Here is a 25,572-nt window from a genome sequence, read left to right as displayed (position 1 = left end):
AAGTATTTAAGTATATTTATCAAAATATACAGTGAATATACTGCAATGTTTCAGAACGTGTTCAACAACAACAAGCTCACAATGCATTAGAATAAGCCAAAGTAAAAAATAGGGGTTACTGTAATTGGTTCATGTATGTTTTGTACTGTCCTAATAATCTAAATCTATAGTATCTGTAAGTAATTCATTAGGCCTATTGTATATTAATTGAAGTGGTGAAAAACAAAAGTACAATTTTGCTTCTGAGATTTTGCAAGTAAAGTACAAGTAGGCCTACCTCAAAATTGCACTTTAGTACTTGGGTATGTGTACTTACCGTAGTCACATGCCACACCTTGTTCATTGTACATTGTATCTCAATAGCGATAAAACCATAGTTTTGATGCAGAACAGAATTCAGTCTGTTCCATTGTTCAAACACCAATGAATTTTAATTGTCAACTTGTTGCCTAACTGGTTGACAAATTGAAATGTAAGTCTGGGGTTTGATTTTAGGAACAAGGTGTGCTTTGAAGCCCAAAACTTGTTGCTGCAACTTTTTTGCCTGGTGATTATGGCACATACTCTGTCTTATATATTTTTTTTACATGCACACGATCCTTGTCTTTGTACAGTCAAAAGATTCTATCACAGCAGGGCATTAGAATTCATTACTAATTGTGAAGCACTCCCACGCCATAGTGACTCACTCCGTTGATCTGCTGTGCATTTGATCAAATTCCTACTTTGTAATTATATTGTGTGGAAGAAAACTGGCAGTTAATGTCTACCACGGTCTCATGATTAATTCCTACTGTGGGTAAAAAGTCATTAATGCACTCTCTGCTCTCTATATAATGTAGTATTCCCTAAGGAATATGTTCTGTAAAGGCTTTAAAGAACTTGATAAGCGATTTCCGCGGCAAGCAGGCGATGAGATATTTAGTTCTATTTCCAGAATCTCAGTTGTGTGATGTTCGCGCTGTGAGTTAATTGACTGGTTAACCTGTGCACCTCCGTATCATTTCGACATCTCAGTGAATTTTCATTTTTCATTAGTTTCGTGCTATACAGTACCGTGTGGGTTTGGTTCATTTACAAAGATAGTTCTGAGGGTTTGATGCATCAGATGAGGGACATGCAGCCCATGCAATGAACGCCCATTAACGCATTTACTGCAGACCCGCGATGCAGTCGAATATTCCTCACTGCCGGCCGTAGGAAAGTGTCTTAAAAAAACGAAACAAAAAAAAATTCACCCCGGATGAACCGGCCATTACAAATCTGCCAATCATTACTTTCACTATCATCAGAAGCGTTAGTATTGTAACCACAAGGTTACAATACTAACTACTAAGGTTTAATACTAAGGTTTCTTAATGAGCTCCTAATATCGACGTTCAATGACCTCAATATGAGCTGAGCCTCAATTCCAACAAAAAAGCAGCTAAAGATTGCGTTCAATCTTTTCATTGACAGACCACTGCGGAGGCGAGCATTGCATAGTGCCGGGGACGCTACTATACCCTAAATATAAAAGAGGCTATTCTGGTTCCATAAAACCCCCCAAAAGACATCAGAGACGTCTTTAAGACGTCAAAGATGTCTTCAGTGAATAACAAACTAATGAAGAACATAAGCATGTAGACATCCATGTGGATTTTAGCTCATCAACATCAAAGAAAAGATTTGTAGACCACAGATAAAAGCCAGTTTTCGGGCAAATAACTTCCACTAGGATGAAGGAAAACACTTGAAACTCTCAGGGCACGTAGAGTACGTTGCTGTACATATACTGATGCGATGACGGCGTTGACCAATCAAGAGATAACGTGCATGTTACAACCATGACGCGTTACAACCATGACGCGTTACAACCATGGCGCGTTACAACCGTGGCGGCTCTCCCCTACTTTTGACAGTTTTGGACATATGATGTTAACACCCGACAGAGACAATATGTGACCATTTGACTGAGAGCCTGCCATCACGCAAACTATATATATATTTTTTCAGTCAAATTAGTAATGAGCTTGTAGATCTGCTCTTTTCACTACTTTTCTGCGGCACTCTTGCATGATGAAGTAGGGCATTGATGTGTGTGTGTGTGTGTGGGGGGGGGGGGGGGGGGGGAGGTAAATTTGGAGATATGAGGTTTAATTGTGCCTAATAGCAATGGTACTGTATATTGTACTGTAGGCCTACATTTTCCTTGTTGAATGCATGGTTAGGGAGGGGGAAGTATAGGCTTTGTGAGTCATCATGCATGATCAACCTTTGTTTCAGGAGACTGGCTTTTCCCCAAAAGAACAGTTGTTCATCGAGCTAGTTCCAATGAGTTTGTAGTTGTACTGTATTTTCCAAGGTGAACTGGTCCCTTTGAGCATTTTAAGTAATGCTGACCTTTGGTGTGAACACTATTGAATCTCCTCTCCTGGGCAGCCTCTCCTTTTAGGCCTTATGGTTATTGTTATGGTTATCATTATGGTTTTAATGATTATGCACCGAGAGAGATCATCACACTCAGCACACTATACTGTACTACACCACAATGGTAGGATTTAGAAAGTTTGACCGCAAAACTGTAATTTAACTCTGCTGGCTTCCATGCTTTGTTTCCCTAATAGTTTTGTCTTCATTTTGGAAGTTGCACCTATGTAGTCAAATTATTATTATTTCGTTTTTTACTTTTTGCCTGGTAACGTCTCATTGTTCTGACCGAGCATTAGTCCGACCCATTACTAACCCTATACTAACACTATTCCAAACTCTAACCACTCTAACTGCACGCAGAAGCCATGGTTTGAGTCTTAACCAGCCACGCCGTCAGACTTATGTTCATTCCCCAATAAGGGGGACTTATACACAAGTATAAAAAATAAATAAAACGTTTCTATGAAGCACAAAGATGTTTTGACATCTAAACAAGACCCATGACTTCCAACTTGTCCTGAAATGTCACCCTCCTCATGGAGCTAAAAGCTTGCCGATCAATAAGCTTGTACATCTAAATCTGCTTCTTTTTTTTTTAAAACATCAGATACTTTTCCTTTTGAAATACGTCTTGACACCAGATACTTCTCTTAAGTGCATATGTTGATGTGAGCTACTTGGAACACTTTGACCCAAGTGGGTTTTTTTTGGGGTGACGTTCACCTTTCAAGTAAGATATCTGTACCTTTACTCAAGTATTATATGGCTTTTGAGTACTTTATACACCACTGTCTGTCTCTGTGCTTAACGTTCAATGCAGAATTGGGCAGACATCATGAAGCAGTTGCAGCTTTGTGTAACACATCAACTACCCCAGATGTTCAACAACACGCAGCACAGCACATCTACAGTATAGTACATAAAGAAATAAATACCGCCCAGAGTGCTGGTGTGTACTGTATACTGCTGTGTCGCTGGCTTCTATTGTAAATTAATGGTAGCCTGTAGCTTTGTATCTTCATGTCATTGGCTTCCATTGTAAATGAATGGTATCCTGTAGCTTTGTATCTTCATGTCGCTGGCTTCCATTGTAAATTAATGGTATCCTGTAGCTTTGTATCTTCATGTCATTGGCTTCCATTGTAAATTAATGGTATCCTGTAGCTTTGTATCTTCATGTCATTCGCTTCCATTGTAAATTAATGGTATCCTGTAGCTTTGTATCTTCATGTCGCTGGCTTCCATTGGAAATTGATGGTAGCCTGTAGCTTTGTATCTTCATGTCACTGGCTTCCACTGAAAATGAACGGTAGCCTCGCTTTGTATCTTCATGTCGCTGGCTTCCATTGACAATGAATGGCAGCCTGTATCTTTGTATAGTGCCAGTGTGAACGAATATCCCTGCATGGCCTTCAGAGCGGCTCCAGACTGTGCTCTGTAATGAAGCGGTGCAGAGGAGAGTGTGTGAGACTCTAATTAACAGACACATCTTTCCCCAGAGCGACCGAACAGACACTCAGGTCGTTCTTTCACTGCACTCACTAATCTGCTACACAGAGGACACCCATAACACCAGTGGTAGAAGACATAATGCTCAGATTCTGGACCCAAAGTAAAAGTAGCGATATATACCACAATGTAGACATTCTCTGTTACAAGTAAAAGTAAAAAATTTGACTCGAGTAAAAGTGCAAATGTATCAAAATATACTTACGGTACAGTAATACCCAGCTGGGCTATCCTGTGTGTTTATATGTGGCAGCCTGGGATATACCCACAGACTGGTTGTTAGAGGGTTTCAACAACTTGGGATGGACAAAAAGGAGGCAAAAAGGCTAGCAAAGTATTGTGCTGCCTCTGCTATAATTGGTAGCCGCCACATATGGCGGAGACACTTATACCCATAGAGTACTGACTGAGTGATATGCTTATTGCAATACATGAAGACGTGTGTGTGTGTGTGTGTGTGTGTGTGTGTGTGTGTGTGTGTGTGTGTGTGTGTGTGTGTGTGTGTGTGTGTGTGTGTGTGTGTGTGTGTGTGTGTGTGTGTGTGTGTGTGTGTGTCTCTCACTCACTTCGTCCCAACACACACACTCTCTCTCTCTTTCTCTCTCAGGATTCCCCTGTGGTATGACTCATGCATTATTAAGCGATGAAGAACATTGTTCCGTGGCTTTAATTTTTCAACAGTTCGGGGGCGGGAAGGGAAGCGCCCCCGTCCTATGGGTTGCTTAGGTCACTGATGCGTGCCCTGTGTGTGCGTATGCGTGCCCTGCGTGTGCGTACTGTACAGTGTATGTGTGTGTCTCCTTATATTTATACTATATTTGTGAGGGCTAAATGAGCCTCACAAGTACAATAGAACGTGAGATATAGACTTTGTGAGGACAATTTCCTGGTCCTCACAAGAAATGTATGTTTTAAGGTTAAAAAACTATTCGTACAGTTGGGTTCACAATTAGGAATATGATTCTGGTTGGTTAGAACGAGTTCATATTTATCATTCTTTAGACTCTAGAGTATATGTGGGGTGGAGTTATACCTGACTACTGACTATAGTTGTGTGCTGGTGTGGTGACCTGAAAATATCCAATACAAGTTCACAATGTTGTCACGCCAACGTTGTATACGTCGGCTGTTTTTGGATTTGATTTTAAATAATAATTGACCACTTAAAACCTGGCATCCGTATTGTAGGGGGGGAAAAAACTGATCGACAAGCTCACAACAAGCTTTTTCGAAAAGCTTTCCCCACAAGTGGTTAAAACATTGATGTCCTCACAAGTACATAGCACTAGTGTGTGTGTGTGTGTGTGTGTGTGTGTGTGTGTGTGTGTGTGTGTGTGTGTGTGTGTGTGTGTGCGTGTGCGTGTGCGTGTGTGCGTGTGCGTGTGCAAGCGTGCCATTCTTCCTGTCTGTCTTGTGTGTTTATTCCCTCTGACTGACTGCACTTATCTGCACTCTGCTGCCTGTCAGCTCTCTAGATGTGAATATGGATCACTTTTCAGAGAGGGAGAGAGAGAGAGAGAGAGAGAGAGAGAGAGAGAGAGAGGGGCCTAAAGCCCATGATAACCTGCCACTCCTAGCAGTACAATGCACTGTGATCTGGGTCCCCAGTGCGAGTGCTACTGTATACTCCTGCAGCTAAAACAGAAAGCCTGTTTGGGAGGAGGGTGATGTTGCTTTTCATACGTTGGTGAACCAACAGGGAGCCGGCGTCCGTTTCCAGCGCTAGTTTGATCCGAACCGTCTATGCCTGAGAAAATCCACGAGTGAACATGCATTCCATCACACTTTCAGCCGCAGTTTTCCTCCCAGCGCACTGCGGAGGAAGAGGTCTGTTACTGCACTGTGATCTGATCTCTCCTTCTTGAAAGAATAACCGTCTCTGTGGGGTGGAAAGGAAACCTCATTATGTCCAAAACGGTTTCTTTTCAGTTTTCAAATTCGAGAGCATTAAAAGTAGCAGATCTACAAGCTCGACGCGTGTTGCGACGCCACGTTTCGAGTTTGAAGATATGCCACTTTTGATGCTTTTGTGTGACACTGTATTATATGATCAATTAGGGCGTTCATTTAAGAAAAAACACACAAAAGGTTAAGACTACGTGTCTTAAAAGGAAACCCTTTTTGCAAAAACAAAATATGTTAATGCTGTTTAGAAGATTACTACATGTTGTCTCAGTAAGACAGCCCTCCCCTATCCACAGGGAGTCGCAGTGCACCAAAGCATTATGGGAATTGTAGTCCAGGAAGGAAGTGAGCCCAGTGTCGATGACATCAGAGGGGGCTCACTGCTAAAATCTAAAATATCTAAAACCACATATATTACACACATAAAGACCCCCAGGAAAGTGTTCTAAATCTTCTAAACGTCATTAACATATTTTTCTTTTGCAAAAAGGGTGAAGTGTCCCTTTAAGAGGTTGCCTGACAACAATATACTCTGTTATAAAAAATATATAAAGCTTCCCGAATGTGATTTAAACATGAAACCAGTGGAGGGAGTAGAGGGAGCGCTGGCTCCACGTCACTGCTCGCCCAGCGGGCACTCGCTCTTCCCACAGTGTCCCTCGGGAGCGCCCCGCACCAGCCTCATAGATACACAGGACGCCGAACGAAGCGAAACAGGCGCTCCTCAAAACAACAGGGTCGGGGATCTGTTGGGAATTGATTACATGATGCGTACGCACCGTGCAGTCTCAGTGCATGGATGGAAACACATACTGTAACAAGGCATATACCTCTTGTCAACCAGAAGTGGTCCTACAGTATACCGGCCACTACACTGAAACTACAACCACCTCAGTTGTGTTTGTTATATTGTAACTTAATCATACAGTATGAGTATATAGACTAGACTAGAGTAATTTTATTTAGGGCTGCAATTTGTCAAAAACTCAATTACTTTTACGATTAAGCGGATAATGGAGAATAAAATGTATATAAAAAAACAAAACGGATATGAAATTGTTTAACTACAGCTGAATTACTTTTATACTTCTTTGGACAATCGTGTATTATAAACAAATAGTGAAAATAGCATATTTCTACACGTTTTTTGAATAACACATTACTAATCGATTCGTTGGTTAAATTAATTATTGATTATTTATCCTTCATGATCAGTAGTCTCAAAACTTCCAATAAATAACTGTTGCAACCCGAGTTTTATTCCCCTCCCCAAAAATATGTATTGCAGCTTTAACCCATTTAGACCTGAGGCCGATTCTTAATGGTGCTCAACCTTTTTCATGTCAAGGACTCCCAGAAAGAGCTGTATTTGACCCCCGTTTGAAAATATGTTGTTCAAGGGACCCCCAAGATTTGAGTTAAAAGCGTTCGCACATTTTCACAATTTTTTCCAAAAATATTAGTTCTACAAGCTCGTAGCTCGAGCTTGTAGATCTGCTATTTTTCAATAGCTAAAGCATAACATAATGCTTAAAACACCAGAAGGGGTTCCTGTCCAGAACGGGTTAACCCATTCAGGCCTGACGTCGAAATTTAAATTCTTTTTTTTCTAAATCATGACAATTTTCTGAAAGATTTGAGGCACATTTTAACGATTTTTCAGACCTACAAGCTTGTAGATCTGCTATTTTTCAATAGCTAAATTATAACATAATGTATGTAACCACCAGAAGGGGTTCCCGTCCTGAACGGGTTAAGCGATTAAAGGGCACAATAACAACTTGGCGAGCTAGTCCTGTCCCCAGCCTTCCTATAACATTACAGGCAGCAACACTCCTCCTGTTATTATATTTCTGCTTGGCTCTAACCGAGGATTAGCGCTCCCAGGGGTTGCAAAGCCAGACAGTAGACTTTAAATCCTCCGTGTCTTATGCAAGGTATTCAAACGTACCACACTTCAGTGAAGGTTATATCCGAGGAGGGGAGGGGAGGGTTGGTGGAAGCTCTGGCCATATACCACACACACACACACACACACACACACACACACACACACACACACACACACACACATGCACACACGCACACACACACACACACACAGCTTCCTTCCTCCCCCCCCCCCCCTAGCTTTATTGTCTCCCATAATGCAAGATTTGATTTGCCTCCATAAACATAATGGCGTAATTTGCTCTGCATGCTCGCCTCGCCGAGGAGAGCGTTTTTCATTCGCTCGGGTTCTTCTGGGAAATTAAACCGGCTTGCCCACATGCAACTGGACACGTGCATGCACGCACGCACGCACGCACGTGCATGCACGCACGTGCATGCACGCACGCACGCACGTGCATGCACGCACGCGTGCACACACACACACACACACACACACACACACACACACACACACACACACACACACACACACGTTTGTATTACTAAACTTGTAAGGATATCAACATTTTAGGACAGCAGTTCCATTTCGAACTGTAAACTAAAGCCAAAAAATATCATATCTACGAGCTTGTAGATCGTCTGTTTTTTTGGTGCACAACACCATGCAGCGCTTAAGTAAGTATAAATCAGGCTTAAATATAAACTTAACCCCGAAAAAGAAACCTCTAAATCACTGTTAATTGTGTTGACTAAGACTAAAAGACTCGTTCAGAATCAGGAAAATTGTCCACAATGATGTCTATTTCTCAAATTCTACTATACTTTGAGAGCCATTTGATCCTCACAAGTATATTATTATTACAAACACACACACGCACACGTGCACACACACACACACACACACACACACACACACACACACACACAGAGATAACAAGAGACACATCCACATTAAAAAGTATTCTCTCCGCTTCATGGCGTATACTTGCTTGGCGTAGCTTGGTGAGGGGGTGGGTGTGGAAGGGTGGTTCTCTAGGGCGGGTGGATGAATGGGTGATAAAGTCAACCACTTGAACCGTGTGTCCAAATGTATTTATTTCCGGGTAGCTAGAGCTCTCTCCTTTGGACTGCAATGTCATGGGTTTAATCCCAGGCACCGCCAACTCAGCGTATGAGTAGCGTGGCTACCCCCGCCCCGCCCGTGGCAATAATGTGGCGTTGAGAACCCCTAGCACATTGTAACGGGGATAGACTCCAGCGCTCTCGGCTGATACCGACAATAAGCCCCTCAGACCTTACTTCATTTTCACTATTTACACACATTTTGGCCTGTGTGTGATCTTCAAAATACGATCACGTAATTCCGGTACAATCATTTTATACTGGTACCATTATACTGTCCTCCAGCGGTGGTGGGAGAGTGATGCAATTAACCCATTTTGGGCGTGAACCCCTTTTGGTGTTAGCATTATGTTATGCTTTAGCTATTGAAAAATAGCAGATCTACAAGCTCATAGCGCGCCACCAAGTGGCGCGCTACGAGCTTGTAGGTCTGCTATTTTTGAAAAATCGAAGAACGACTGACATAGAAACATAGCTTTTTCAGAAAACTGTCAGGATGTAGAAGACATTTTTAGAATCTGATCTCAGGCCTAAATGGGTTAATACTGGAGGGGGTGGATGGGTGGGTGGGTGGGTTGATGGGTGATAAAGCCAGGGTAGTGGGCCTGCTCTGGGGGGGGGTGGGTAGTGCAGGTGATAAAGCCAGGGTAGGGGGGTTGCTGGGGAGTGGGTGGGTATAGTGCAGGTGAAAAAGGTAAGCAGGCATGCAGAGAGCTTAGCCTGTCACAGCGAAAGGTTAGTCCCCAGATTTACGAGGCCGCATACGTGTCCCTCGTGGCCCAGGAGGTGAGGCTGCGTCCGATGTTTTAGCTGAGCTGATTGATGGCAGCCTGACATTCCTATATAGCATCTCCTCCCAGCGCTACAGTAAGGAGAGGGGAGAGCAGGGGAAGAGAGGTTTTTTTCCACGTAATAAACTAAAAAAAGTTTTTATTTTGTTTCTGTTTTTGTAGTATTTAGAAAAGAGCTGCTGCATGGGCAGAAACTTCTTATCCATAATTCTAAGCTTTTGTGTTTTAATTGGCGCTCTAGTACTACTACAGCGTGACACGAAAGCATCAAAAGTAGCAGACCCACAAGCTCGATTCACGGCGTATTTTGAGCTTGTAGGTCGGCCGATTTTGGTCATTTTGAATTTGAATCCTGAAAAGTAACAGTTTTGGACATGAGGCTTCCACCCGACAGAGAAGAGTAGTTAGATTAGATTTAGTACAGAATTCTACGACTACGACTCTCTACAATGTAGGTGGAGACAGATGACCGATAATGTAATGGTTGACCTTGACCTTTCAGCCTTTTGACTCCAAATGTAATCATCTCTCATGGACACGAGCGGCCAATCGATGCCACCAAGTTTCCTGAAAACACTCCCTTCCAATCGTCGAGTTATTTTCTTCACTGCCTGAGAGGCATGCACATGCACATGCACACACACACACACACACACACACACACACACACACACACACACACACACACACACACACACACACACACACACACACACACACACACACACACACAAGCGAGTCTAGTGGGCTGCCACACGGCGCTGCAGGCATGCAGGGTAAAGTGATCTCGGTCACGTTCCAGATGGGAGCGTCGCTCGGTGAGGTGTGTGTGTGTGTGTGTGTGTGTGTGTGTGTGTGTGTGTGTGTGTGTGTGTGTGTGTGTGTGTGTGTGTGTGTGTGTGTGTGTGTGTGTGTGTGTGTGTGTGTGTGTGTGTGTGTGTGTGTGTGTGTGTGTGTGTGTGTGTGTGTGTGTGTGTGTGTGTGTGGCAGCAGAGACTGTAGCGACTGTAAATAAGGTGGAACAGGGGTCATCGTACACAGTGGTGGAAACTAAGTACAATTTTGAGGCATTTTTACTTTACTTGACTTTACTTTACAATTTTCGATACTTACTTCTACTCCACTACATCTCATAGGCAAATATTGTGCTTTTACTCCACTACAATTATTTTTAAGTTTAGTTACTTTGTATATTTTTTATTATCATTACAAAACATACGTTATTAACCACTTCAGCCACTTCAGCTCACAATGCGTTGCATTGTTAGCTTGTAGATCTATTTCCAAAATATTTTTTTATACATTTGAAAACATGAAATAAGATATTCTGCATAATGAGTACTTTTAGTACTTTAGCCTACATTGTGTACTTTTACCCATACATTGCAACTACATGCAACTACATGCAACCACCTCAGCAGGGTGGTTGCATGCCTCTCTACCCGCCGTGCCTGCTGTGTGCCATACGCACTGCATGCCTCTCTACCCGCCGTGCCCGCTGCGTGCCATACGTACTGCATGCCTCTACCCGCCGTGCCTGCTGTGTGCCATACGCACTGCATGCCTCTACCCGCCGTGCCTGCTGTGTGCCATACGCACTGCATGCCTCTACCCGCGGTGCCTGCTGTGTGCCATACACACTGCATGCCTCTCTACCCGCCATGCCCGCTGTGTGCCATACACACTGCATGCCTCTCTACCCGCCATGCCCGCTGTGTGCCATACACACTGCATGCCTCTACCCGCCGTGCCCGCTGTGTGCCATACACACTGCATGCCTCTCTACCCGCCATGCCCGCTGTGTGCCATACACACTGCATGCCTCTCTACCCGCCATGCCCGCTGTGTGCCATACACACTGCATGCCTCTCTACCCGCCATGCCCGCTGTGTGCCATACACACTGCATGCCTCTCTACCCGCCATGCCCGCTGTGTGCCATACACACTGCATGCCTCTCTACCCGCCATGCCCGCTGTGTGCCATACACACTGCATGCCTCTCTACCCGCCATGCCCGCTGTGTGCCATACACACTGCATGCCTCTCTACCCGCCATGCCCGCTGTGTGCCATACACACTGCATGCCTCTCTACCCGCCATGCCCGCTGTGTGCCATACACACTGCATGCCTCTCTACCCGCCATGCCCGCTGTGTGCCATACACACTGCATGCCTCTCTACCCGCCATGCCCGCTGTGTGCCATACACACTGCATGCCTCTACCCGCCGTGCCCGCTGTGTGCCATACACACTGCATGCCTCTACCCGCCATGCCCGCTGTGTGCCATACACACTGCATGCCTCTACCCGCCGTGCCCGCTGTGTGCCATACACACTGCATGCCTCTACCCGCCGTGCCCGCTGTGTGCCATACACACTGCATGCCTCTACCCGCCGTGCCCGCTGTGTGCCATATACACTGCATGCCTCTCTACCCGCCATGCCCGCTGTGTGCCATACACACTGCATGCCTCTCTACCCGCCATGCCCGCTGTGTGCCATACACACTGCATGCCTCTCTACCCTCCCATGCCCGCTGTGTGCCATACACACTGCATGCCTCTCTACCCTCCCATGCCCGCTGTGTGCCATACACACTGCATGCCTCTACCCGCCGTGCCTGCTGTGTGCCATACACACTGCATGCCTCTCTACCCGCCATGCCCGCTGTGTGCCATACACACTGCATGCCTCTCTACCCGCCATGCCCGCTGTGTGCCATACACACTGCATGCCTCTCTACCCGCCATGCCCGCTGTGTGCCATACACACTGCATGCCTCTCTACCCGCCATGCCCGCTGTGTGCCATACACACTGCATGCCTCTCTACCCGCCATGCCCGCTGTGTGCCATACACACTGCATGCCTCTACCCGCCGTGCCCGCTGTGTGCCATACACACTGCATGCCTCTACCCGCCATGCCCGCTGTGTGCCATACACACTGCATGCCTCTACCCGCCGTGCCCGCTGTGTGCCATACACACTGCATGCCTCTACCCGCCGTGCCCGCTGTGTGCCATATACACTGCATGCCTCTCTACCCGCCATGCCCGCTGTGTGCCATATACACTGCATGCCTCTACCCACCATACGCACTGCATGCCTCTACACGCCGTGCCTGCTGTGTGCCACTCGCACTGCCCACAGCAGGGATTTGCACATGCAGTATACTGGAAAGTAATTATGTATAATATTTTTACTTACTCAAGTAAAGGGATATTTCACTTTCAAACATGGTTGGCGTCATTTTATCGGCTTTTGTGTTTCACCCCAGACAGTTTTTAAGTTGTTGATTCAGTAATTAGATATTTGATATTAATTTTTGTCCAGCTTTGAGGGTTTGTGTAAACACAAACATTGTCCTAACACAAACATTGAATGCTATTGACAATGAATGGCCAGTTTTGAGCTCATTGGCCGGAATGAGATGACGTATGATGATAAGAGCGCCCCTCACTTCACACGGGTTTGATTTATTTTGATCAGACACTCAATTTGAACCATAATAAATTCATTGAAAACATTATGTCCTTGGTTCTGGTGACTGATAACTTCTAGCTTTTTATATTATCAGAGTACTTCTACTTTGTATTATTTATACTTTACTCAAGTAAAAAATAAATGTAGTAGTTCTTCTGGTAATTCTTCCACCAACTGCACACACCCCTGTCTCTGGAATGCGGCCAGCTGCAGCCAGGCAGACAGTATATGGGCTTAGCAGGTATGGCTGGTGGGAGGGATTAGTGGCCCGGTCGCACGGCCTCCTGGGAAATGTAGTGCTACAGATGAGGAGGGAGGGGAGGCATGGCAGCACTGAGCCATGATGGAACAAAAGGAGCCTGTCAGTAATGAGCTGGACACTGGCCAGGAGCCCTGCTCCCCCTGGACGTGTGTGTGTGTGTGTGTGTGTGTGTGTGTGTGTGTGTGTGTGTGTGTGTGTGTGTGTGTGTGTGTGTGTGTGTGTGTGTGTGTGTGTGTGTGTGTGTGTGTGTGTGTGTGTGTGTGTGTGTGTGTGTGCATGATGGGCGATAGCGAATCTGTCAGCTAGCCTCGATCTGACCATCTCCAGGGGACGAGGTATCGGTCACCATGTGCATACACAAGCACACACACACACACACACACACACACGCTCAGGAAAGACACATGCGCATGTTGTCACATATTGGAACTACTGTGCAGGCTACACACGCAGAGGCAATCGTATACACACACACACACACACACACACACACACACACACACACACACGCACATACACATGGGTACACAAGTGTACCCAGTCATGCACAGACACGACACCCACACCCATAAGGAGATAGTTGTACCCGCATCCATGGTGTGTGTGTGTGCGTGTGCGTGTGTGTGCGACTGTGCGTGTGTGTGTGTGTGTGTGTGTGTGTGTGTGTGTGTGCGCCTACCTGGCTGGCCTCAGGCTGCAGTTTAAATATGCATGGTGCGTCCCACCCAGGGCATGGTGCGTGCTCCTCCAGGGATCTGATGCAGGAGAGAGGCTGACACTATGACTGCCACAGCATCACAACCGCTAGACCAGTGCTTCCCAAAGCTTTTAGCTCAACAGCCAAAAGAGAGTTTAGACAGTTGCCCGGAACCCAACTAGTCAAAACAGCAGATATACCAGCTCAGAATGCGACCCCTGAGTTAACACTGTTACTTCATAGCACGCTTTCTCACATTAACGATACATAAATATTTAAATCTTTCCCCGACAGATACAGTATGTCACGAGAAAAAACTGGAGAGAATATTTGTTTCCATTATAGGACAGACCTTATACCTCACTTTTAACCACTGAAACCCCAGCTTTCCTATTCTGGGGGGAAACGTCAAGGTGACGCGTTGTGTAATAAATTCCAAAAATGATGAAGTATATTCTGAGGCACCCCTGGACCCTAGAGTGCCACAGCACTATACTTTGAGAAGCCCTGGTCTAAAGTGACAGCCCCTCCTTGAAAATGACCTTGTGCGTTTGCACGGATACCGTGTGCCGTGGAGCGAGGGCCGCGTACTGTACGGCGCTCGGGAAACATCCTGCCAGCACCCAATGACCCTTTAACCCATTTGGACTTGAGGCCGATTCCAAAAAATAGAAAGGCTTCTAAATCCTAACAGTTTTCAGAAAAACCCTATGTTTCTATGTCAGTGGAGTGGTTCTCAACCTTTTCCATGTCAAGGACGCCCGGGAATTATCTGTTTTTGGCCGCGGACCCCCATCTGAAAATAATGATGTTCCTGCAGGGACCTCCCAGAAGCAAAGATTTGAGTTAAAATCGTTCGGTCAAATATTTACACCACATTTTCACGATTTAAAAAAAAATTGCAGATCTACAAGCTCATAGCGTGAGCTTGTAGATCTGCTATTTTTCAATAGCTAAAGTATAACATAGGCCTAATGCTTAAAACAGCAATAAGAGTTCCCGTCCTGAACGGGTTAATTCATTCACATCGCTGCCAACGACGACTCATCACCCCGGGGACGGGATTACAAACATAAATACTGCATGATAACGCCGCGTACATTTCCACGGCGCTCCTCGGAGTCGCTGATGAAGCCATTCCTGTGCCGCGGAAATGTGTTCTCGCCCCCGGAAAAAATATAAACGAGCCGCCCCGTGAAATATGAGCGAAAAACAAAACGCTGCAGCCTGACGGAGTGACGCTAATGATGCCGGAAATTCACTGAAGGTACATTGTGATTCATTAATGTGCGGATAAATGCACGCTCCCACTTTACTTTTGGTATACATCTAAGTACATTTTGATACCAATATGTTGTACTTTTACTCGAGTCAATTCTGAATTCCGAACTGTAACAGAGTATTTCTACATTGCAGTATTGATACGTTTACTCAAAGTAAAACATTTGAGTACTTTTTTCCACCACTGGTATACCTCCAATCGCTTCGCAGTTTCAAGATGGAGATAATGGAGGACTCTGAGACTTGTTGTGACCTTTACTTTATAAAGGGAGAGGAGAGGAGAGGAGAGGAGAGGAGAGGAGAGGAGAGGAGAGGAGAGGAGAGGAGAGGAGAGGAGAGGAGAGGAGAGGAGAGGAGAGGAGAAAGGGGCCACGGACCGCGGGCCCCTCCATTCTTTTTTAGAAAAATAATTCTAGAAGTTCTCTTTAATTATGGATGCTCACCCCAGGGCCGAGCATTTGTACCTGGCACCTCTCATTAATGAGGGAGCACATTTAATTGACCGAGCGTGGTGCAGACTGGGTTAGTGGCGTGATTGTGTGACACACACACATGATACACCTAAGGGGCACGCACGCACGTGCGCACACACACACACACACACACACACACACACACACACACACACACACACACACACACACACACACACACACACACACACACACCTTTGTGTCTGTGTGTGTCTTTCCTATAATTGTGAGGAAATGAAAAATGTATGAGGCCATTGAAAATAGCCGAAAGAAATAGCAGATCTACAAGGTCACAATATGTCAAGCTTCGACGCGCAGTGAGCATGCAGATTGCCTATTTTCCAATGCAAGCTGACGCATAACTAATATAAATGGGCACCTCTAAATGCTTAATGCTAACCGTATCTCCAATGAATCTTTTCCTAATTGTAAGCTTTGAAACACATTGAATCTTACGAAGACCAGGACAATTGCCCTCATGCATATTTTCTATACTTGTGGGGACATTTGGGAATACACAGACGCACGCACGCACGCGTGCACGCTGGCTGGCTGTCTAGGAGTCAACCTGGGCTGCAGCCCCGGGGAGAACCCTCTAGCAGGAGATGTACTTTGTACTGTATGCAGATGAGATGTCGCCATCGACGCAGTAATTGCTTTGTACTGTACGCCGGGTGCCGGGTGCCATGCCTGGCGGGCGCAGCCCAGCGGAAAACCTACTGTATAGTCTCTCTCTGGGTGCGTCCTGGCCCTTCACATTCATTGGAAGTGAAGCGCAGACATGTTTGCCCTTGGCATTGAATCCCCCATCCCCGTGTCGCTGTGCCACCGCCGCACCGCGCCGTGGTTTGATGGCGGTGACATAAGAGCTCCGGTATTTGGTACTCTCACCCGCGGAAAGGCTAGGCGATGAAAAGGAAGCCTCGTTTTGACAGAGGATGTTTGCGGTTGACTTGAATGTGGTCAGACATTTTACGACATAAACCCTCAATACTTTAAAGTATCTAAAGTTGACTACGGCGTCACACAAAAGCATCAAGCGTAGCAGCGGCGTGTTTCCAGCTTGTAGATCTGCCACTTTTGACATCTTTGAATTTGAGTCGTGAAAAGTAACAGTTTTGCACATACACATGTACTGTATGAGGTTTCCACACGACAGAGGCAATATATGACGTTTCCCTGCTGCTACAGCTATTGGCCCGGTTTCCCAAAGGACACATGGTGTAAGAGGTACTGTATGGCACATGCTCAGATGCCCTCTAGGCCGCACACAGAAGCCTGTGAACATAGACATCTCGTGCATAGATGTGCCACGCAATGGTAGGCCTCAGGCCTCAGGCCTGAGGCCTGGTATGGTAGGCCTCATGCCTCAGGTTTACCTTTCTGAAATTTAATTTACGAGAGCCTACTGTCAGCTGTCCAGAAGTCCAAATATTATTAAATTAAATTTCAGAATGGTAGACCTGAGGCCTGAGGCCTACCATACCAGGCCTCAGGTCTGAGGCCTGATGCCTACCATTGCGTGGCACATCTATGCACAAAATATCTATGTTCACAGGCTTCTGTGTGCGGCCTAGAGAGCATCTGAGCATGTGTAACACCATACCTCTTACACCATGTGTCCTTTGGGAAACTGGGCCATTGTCTGTTGCCTTAGTTTCAACATGTAATCCTGAGTCATAATCAGCGTTTTCAGTTCTGCCACAAGTTCACACAAAATGGATCTGTTTTACGAATGGTTTCCACAAACCATTCGTAAAACAGATCCACGCTCAGAATGAAGAACTTAGAAGAGGAGAATAGAAGAGGTCTGTCAACAGCTTAAGATCACGCAAATCATATAAATAAAACTCTGGGAGATATATTTGAGATGAGTGGAGACATAGAGATCACATAGCATAATATGTGGGCCAGTTATTTTATATATCGGTTCCATGAATCCATGAATACATTTACTCACGCGTTTGATACATTTTTCTATCCCGGCGCATCTAAAACAAGAATCAATTTTCTTATAGCAGTATAGCTCACATTTGCTCATTCCACACAAAAAATATATATATAGAGTAGCCAATTACTGAATAAATCGGATCCAAGGGCCGACAGCTATAGCATAACTGGTTTCCATCGTTTTGGATTTGTATTCATATTTCCCACGGCACTTGAAACAATCAGGAGGAACTCCCCCGCTGCTCCGTGGCTGCGCTGGAAAGTAACTGAGTAGTAGTACTGTACACTGGGATACTCAAGTACAATGTTACTACTGTGCTTTTACTTCACTTGAGTGCGTCCATTTTTCTATACTTTATCCCATTTTGACCTGAGATCAGATTCTAAAAATGTCTTCTACATCCTGACAGTTTTCTGAAAAAGCTATGTTTCTATGTCAGTCGTTCTTCGATTTTTCAAAAAATAGCAGACCTACAAGCTCGTAGCGCGCCACCGAGTGGCGCGCTACGAGCTTGTAGGTCTGCTATTTTTTAATAGCTAAAGCATAACATAATGCTAACACCAAAAGGGGTTCTCGCCCAAAATGGGTTATACTGCACCTCTACTCATCTCAGAAGCAAATAGCCTATTATACTGCACTTTCCACTCTTACTACGCTTATTACACACTGCATGCAGAAGTCGTTCATACTGTATGCTGTAGCAGTACAATCATTTTAACCACGTTATCCATTTATATGTTGGCTATTCAAAAATAGGAGATCTAAGCTTGTGCTGTGGTGGGAAAACTTTCACTGAAAATAGCCCGATTTAAATTTCCTTGACATGAAAAAGTTTGAGAAACGGTTCAACTGTCTAAAACATGGGATAACTTCTTCCACTAATCTCTCCTGGTGTTCACAGGCGTCCTCGCGCGCTCCCGTAGTGTCTTAGCAGGCTGTTTGCTGATAGCAGGATCATTAGCACACCGCTAACAGGCCTCACTGCCGGCCTCTAATGAGACACACCAGCCCAGATACCACAGATACTCATCTACTGATCAATGGGCCTGGCCTTGTACCCAATATATACACCTCCCTCGCTCCCTCCGTGTGTGTCTTTCTGTGTGTGTGTGTGTGTGTGTGTGTGTGTGTGTGTGTGTGTGTGTGTGTGTGTGTGCGTGTGCGTGTGCGCGCGCGCGCGTACGTGTGCGCGTTTTCTTCTATAGCCTTCAACTACTTCTATCTCTCGCTATCTCTCTATATCTCTCCATCACAGATAAAAGTGCATGCTATCATCACCAGGGGAACAATTAATCTCATCCAATCAAATTCCATTGTGATACCCCCCCCCCCACACCCGCCCCAACCCTCCCATGGCACCACATTAACCCCACAAGGGGGGGATGTCGCCCCCTGGTGCCCCTGGGGCGCGCAGCACTCGTTTAATTTACATGCACCACAACATTGTTTCTCAAGGGTCCGTTTGGTTCCATTTCTACACTCTCAGAGTTACAGACCCATGAGGGTCCATTTGGTTCCATTTGTACACTCTCAGAGTTACAGACCCATCAGGGTCCATTTGGTTCCATTTGTACACTCTCAGAGTTACAGACCCATGAGGGTCCATTTGGTTCCATATAAGCTTTCAGAGTAACAGACCCATCAGGGTCCATTTGGTTCCATAAAGGCTCTAAGAATTACAGACCTGTATGGTTCCATGTGCACCACCTGGTGGCCCCTAGACCCAACTGTGGGTCTAGGGGGACCACTGCATTCCATCTCTATTTTGGATCCCTCCATTCCGTCTCTTGCCGTCGCCGCTGTTTCCTTTTCCCCTCCATTTTAACTCATCACACTGGTATAGAAGTCGCCCAACTGCGGTTTTTCCGCCTCTGGTGGTGTCGTTCTGTTCCGCTTGTTCTTCTCCCCCCCCCCCGTCGCCCTGCAGTGTGTCTGACACACACTCAGAGAAAACGTGTCGCATTTTTTTTTAGCTGAATATATCACAGCCCGAGCAGAGTTGACGGCACTGGGGGGGAGAGGATATATTCCGACAGGAAGCGCGGCAGGACTCCCATAACTGCTACCGTGTTGCCATGACTCTCTGTGGACGACGGGCCTGTGGGCCTTTGCACTGACGCTTGTCTTTCAACTTAGTGTTCAATTATTCTATCTCTGTGTCAAACACATGAAAGTTGTGAAAGTGAAAGTCACATTTTAGTATAATAGTATTAAGTAAGTAGCCTCCCTATTGGTTCACCAACCTTGTTCGCCCCTCCCCGGTAGAACACAGCGGAGAACCCTGACACATTTGGAGCGACGCCCCTCTGCGCTGTTATTGGTTAGGGAAACACAAGGTTCACTCCCACTCCTAGACCAGATTTCCTGGTTCACCCAGTTTTTGTTTAATTATTTTATAACAAAATCGCATGGATCTCTGAGGCTAGTAAGTAAGTAAGGAATGAAGTAAGTAAAGTATTCAAAAGTTTCAAGCTTTTCAAAAGTTCAAATTCCAAAGTAAATAAATATTATATACAGTCAACGATTTTCCAGGAATGTTCAATAAATATCCGGGTAGCTCAGTCGGTAGAGCTCTCACCTTATAGGACCACAACCCACAAGGTCATGGGTTTGATCCCACCAACTCAGCGTATGAGTCTAGCATTGATTATGGGCACGGCAAGTCGTGCCGTATAAGTACTGGGAGCTGATGGTAGGTGCAGGTGCCCCATCTCATGTCCAAAGCTGTTACTTTTCAGGATTCTAATTCAAAAGTATCAAACGTACCAGATCTACTACACAAGCTGGAAACGTGTCACATCGCGCCACGTTTCAAGCTTGCAGATGATGCGTGTTTTTGACTTTTTTTTACATGAATACAACTTCCAACTTCAACTCAACTTCGAGTTTATTGTCAACATCGTGAATGGTGAAATTCTCCCCAACGCATCAAAAACACTCTGTAAAAAAGATACTGAAGAACAGAAAGCAACAAAGGAAACAACAAACAGAGATAACAAGACAGTACGGTGTCAGGATGCTGTGAGCGGTGCTGTCGCAGAACAGCAGTGGATATCTGCAGCCGCCTGAGGCACGCTGCACTGCCGTAGCTGAGCCTCTTGGTTTGTTTTTACCACCTGCACCTGCATGCTGCGTGTCAAGGTTATCCCATTTAGGCCTGACCTCGAAATAACAAAAGAAATCTTCTAAATCCTCCAGTTTTCTGAAATAAATATTTTCACAATTTTTCAAAAATAGCAGATCTACAAGCTCATAGCGCGCCACTCGGTGGCGCGCTATGAGCTTGTAGATCTGCTATTTTTCAATAGCTAAATTATAACATAATGTTTAAAACACCAAAAGGAGTTCCCGCCCAAAATGCGTTATTCAAGTTAGTTTTTATTTCCTTTTGACGTTTTGTGTTCAATTTCAGTTTAGTTTAGATTTTGTCACTGTCGGGCAGAATCCTCTTATCTCCATATTTTAACTTTTAGAGGGTTTTTTTTTTGTAAATAAATGCCTTACTTGATCATACTGCAGCGTCACACAAAAGCATTAAAAGTAGCAGATCCACAAGCTCAAAACTATCCTGAAAAGTACCAGTTTTGGACATTCAAGTCTAGTTTAGTTTTTAGTTCACAAAGGTCAGCAACAATGTCCAATCTACAAGCTCGCAACGGGTCGAAATACAATGATTTGGAGATCTTAAACATAAGGAGTGCAGAGGGACTCTACAGCGATCTGCAGTGGTATTATTATTAGTGTGTGAAGTGAGCCGCATACAGAGTGTATTATGTGGTGTCGGCCACTGAATCACTAGCCTCATTAAACCTTCTTCTATGGTTTACACAACTCGGGATGTAAAGCAGCTCTCCCTTCTGCTATTAACCCATTTTGACCTGAGATCAGATTCTAAAAATGTCTGTTTGAAAATGACAGTTTTCTGAAAAAGCTATGTTTTTATGTCAGTCTTTCTTCGATTTTTCAAAAATAGCAGACCTACAAGCTCGTAGCGCGCCACTCGGTGGCGCGCTATGAGCTTGTAGATCTGCTATTTTTCAATAGCTAAAACATAACATAATGCTAACACCAAAAGTGGTTCCCGCCCAAAATGTGTTAAAGCACTAAGCGTGTATGATGAGAGGAAACGGGAGGCGGGCAACACCCTATTCATCATGGAGGTTTACCAAGTGTGAGCACAAGCTATACAGTATATAGAATAGCCAATCTACAAGCTCGCGATGCATTGCGTTGCAACTCGTGACCTGACCTTGTACATCTGCTATTGTGTTTTGGCTAATGTTCAATCCAGATGCTGGATGGATGCTGGGCCGTTCCAGTTGTTCGGGACACGCCTCCCCCAGACAGATCCACCACTGTGTGCTCGTGCGTCTGTGTGTGTGTGTGTCGCAATGTTTTGCTATCTTTATGGGGGAAAATGTGATTGGAACTCGAAGCCAAATCCTCTCTCATTGTTTTCGCCCCAACTTTGTGCTCCCTTGTTCCTTCAGTCTTATCAGTCGGTTCCAGTGTGTTCGCTCGCAGAGCCAAAATGGGAGCGCAAAAAGAATCAGCCACTATAGATCATTCTGACAGTTTAATTTCAATGCTTGATTATCAGTCAATTTGATAATTATATTATCCAACCATCCAATTAATTTGTTCTATATTTACAATGATCATCAAGTATGCTCTCCGCCTCTCAACGTCATCTATCAAGGGTGAGATATTGGCGTCCGCGCGGGACGTTGACAGTTAGCACAAAAGTGTTGATTTGATGGAGATGTTAAAATTGTGTGTGTGTGTGAGTGTGAGTGTGAGTGTGAGTGAGTGAGTGAGTGAGTGAGTGAGTGAGTGAGTGAGTGAGTGAGTGAGTGAGTGAGTGAGTGAGTGAGTGAGTGAGTGAGTGAGTGAGTGAGTGAGTGAGTGAGTGAGTGAGTGAGTGAGTGAGTGAGTGAGTGAGTGAGTGAGTGAGTGAGTGAGTGAGTGAGTGAGTGTGTGTGTGTGTGTGTGTGTGTGTGTGTGTGTGTGTGTGTGTGTGTGTGTGTGTGTGTGTGTGTGTGTGTGTGTGTGTGTGTGTGTGTGTGTGTGTGTGTGTGTGTGTGTGAGTGAGTGAGTGAGTGAGTGAGGAACCCCAAACCCCCTTTTTTCTTGTCTTCCCCAGGAGACGAGAAGATAATTTATTTTATTCAGAATGTTGTTTGAATCCAATTTCGGACCACTTGGAAGGGACGCAGCATTCCTTCTAGCTGTTAATGTTGTTTGTTGTTGTCAGCTGTGAGCAGACATAACTCTCACTTTGTACCATGGGGACATCAAAGCCTCTATATATTTTAAAGGAAAAATAAAAACCCCAGAAATGGGTTTGAGATAGTTTGAGAACGAGTGGTCTAACACAGTGGTTCCCAAAGTGGGGTCCGGGGACCACCAGGGGTCCTTGAGAGTGTTCCAGAGGGTCCCCAGCTAAATGATAATTAGGAACCAAATGGACCCTTATGGGTCTGTAACTGTGACCCTGTTAGGGTCCATTTGGTTCCATTTGTACACTCTCAGAGTTAAAAATTAACTTTGATTTTACAATATACATTGGGAGATATAAATGCCATTAAATGGGGGTCCGTAGCCTAATTCACAGATCCCCCATTACTATTCATGGTGAACCGATCAACCAGGTATGTTCGTACAAATACCTAGGAGTAGTAATAGACCATCTGTTGTCATGGAAAGATCAGATTGATTCAGTGTGTAAGAAAACAAAGCAAAGAATCTACTTCCTTCGCCGTCTAAGATCCTTCTTCGGTGCGAGTGTTCTTCAGTACTGTAGCACCTGGTATGGATGTTTGTCTGCAGCCCTAAAGTCACAACTGCAGCAACAACTGAACATTTGTTCAAAGATTATTGGACAACCACTTCAGAAACTTTATACATCCACGTATGATAACAGCATCCTAAGGTTAGCAAGGAATATCACCTCTAATACTAAGCATGTGTTGTATGGAGAATATAGGGTTGCTACCTTCAGGAAGGAGATATGGTGTACCAGCATACAATAAGGTCAGACTAAAGAGGTCCTTTGTCCACCAGTCAACTTTGAGGCTTAATCAGGAGTTGTAGTAGCCATGGGGTAATCTAGGCGGTGGATATTGCTCTTGTCTTCATGTCTTTATGTATGTAAATTGTCTTGTTTTTTGTGTTATGTCAAATGTGTGTTCTGCATTCTTGGCTGCTGGGTCGCAAGACAAGACAAATTTCAGTGTGAACTGACAATAAAGTACTATATCATTCACTATATCATATATTTTCAAATGGGGGTTCCGCAGGCTAACGAGTGTCAATTTGGGGGTCCTTGACATGAAAAGGTTTGGGAACCACTGGTCTAACATTGCTGTGTTCCCCCCTCCTCCTATAGATGACGTGCCTCCCTACTTCAAGACGGAGCCGGTGCGCAGCCAGCTGCATCTGGAGAGGAACCGGCTGGTGCTCACCTGCATGGCCGAAGGCAGCTGGCCCCTGGAGTTCAAATGGATCCACAACACCACCGAGCTCACACACTTCTCCCTGGAGTACAGGTGAGAGAGGAGAGAGAGAGAGAGAGAGAGAGAGAGAGAGAGAGAGAGAAGAGAGAGAGAGAGAGAGAGAGAGATTTCTTGAGGTTTGTTTTCTTGACCACACATGTCAGATAGCATGTTATTTATACTTATTAAGAGGCTTGGATGAATGCTTGATTCTGATTGGTCAATCACTGAATTCAGCGGTGTGTTATTTCTGGATAATTATCACTCCACTCTATGGGCGTGTTCGGAGGAAATAGCACATTGAGCGCACTGTGCAATGCAAACTAATTAGCGAGTGCGCTCCAGTGCTGTATTTCCGAACGCGGCCTACAACGGGTCTAATCAAAGGCTCAGAGCACCTGCTCATATCAACATGACAGCCACGTAACCAAACATGTCACTTACATATCATATAACTTATAGCTAAACAAATTGCTCTCAAGAATGGTTTCGAAAACATTTGAAGTGAGAAATAGAGGGTATGCGCATGCTTAAAGTGAATGGCACATCGAGTGGCAAATCGAGTGGCAAAGCAACATGCAAAGTGAGTTTAACATTGTTTAACGTTGTTTAATGCAATCAGATAGGACTTTTCTGTTTGGATGCATGGGTTGTCAACGCCAGAAAGTAGTTTTTTGCCAGTAGTAGGCATTCCTGCATAACTGCCGGGTTTGATGATGATGTCAGACGCATACCCTCTATAGACAATGCAGTAACCGAAAATTGACTTACACTTACAGTACACCTACTTGTTTTCCGTAGGCAGCCCTGTTGCACTGGGCGGATGGTTTTTTTTTTATGTTTTTTTTGTGGCTCTCACCTTTATTTTATATGTTTTATGGAGGGACAGACAGTAGGCTGACAGGAAATGGGGAGAGAGATGGGGGGAAGACATGCAGTAAAGGCCGTCGGGATCGGCAGTCGAACCCGTGGCACACTGCCAGACTGGATTACCAGCCAAGGTGCCTGGACCGCTGAGCCACGGCCCAGGCCAATGTGCAGATTATTATTTAGATATATTAGGTATATTGTTTAGACCGATGCTTTGTTCCCGGCTGTACTGATTGTTGTTTAGATAGCATGCTGTTTGGACAGATGGCAGGCTCATCGTTTACCTGCTATCCTGTAGTTTCAATGTACAGATTGTTATTTAGATAGCAACTTGTTTAGACAGATGCTGGGTTCTTGCTTATCCTGGTTTCTTGACGTTGTTCTCTGTGCATTCTGTGTTTTTGAGTGGTTGCAGCCACTCCTATGAGC

The 25,572-nt window shown here is 45.0% G+C and overlaps 1 protein-coding gene across 8 annotated transcripts in view; it reads left to right on the top strand.

Annotated features, from left to right (window-relative positions):
* The window catches only part of LOC306915666 (protein sidekick-2-like), a 532,391-nt gene that overhangs the window by 332,923 nt on the left and 173,896 nt on the right, over window positions 1-25,572 (top strand). For all 8 annotated transcript variants that reach the window (XM_079493153.1, XM_079493148.1, XM_079493152.1 and 5 more), the window contains exon 2: window positions 24,168-24,327. In XM_079493153.1, coding sequence (XP_079349279.1) covers window positions 24,248-24,327 — 80 coding nt within the window. In that variant the 5' untranslated portion in view covers window positions 24,168-24,247. The remainder of the gene's footprint in view (window positions 1-24,167; window positions 24,328-25,572) is intronic.

The sequence above is a fragment of the Electrona antarctica genome (assembly GCF_951216825.1).
Source record: "Electrona antarctica genome assembly, chromosome: 22".
In the NCBI taxonomy this organism is placed as follows: domain Eukaryota; kingdom Metazoa; phylum Chordata; class Actinopteri; order Myctophiformes; family Myctophidae; genus Electrona; species Electrona antarctica.
Note: the sequence above shows the minus strand (reverse complement) of the source record. Positions and strands in the feature narration are given on the sequence as shown.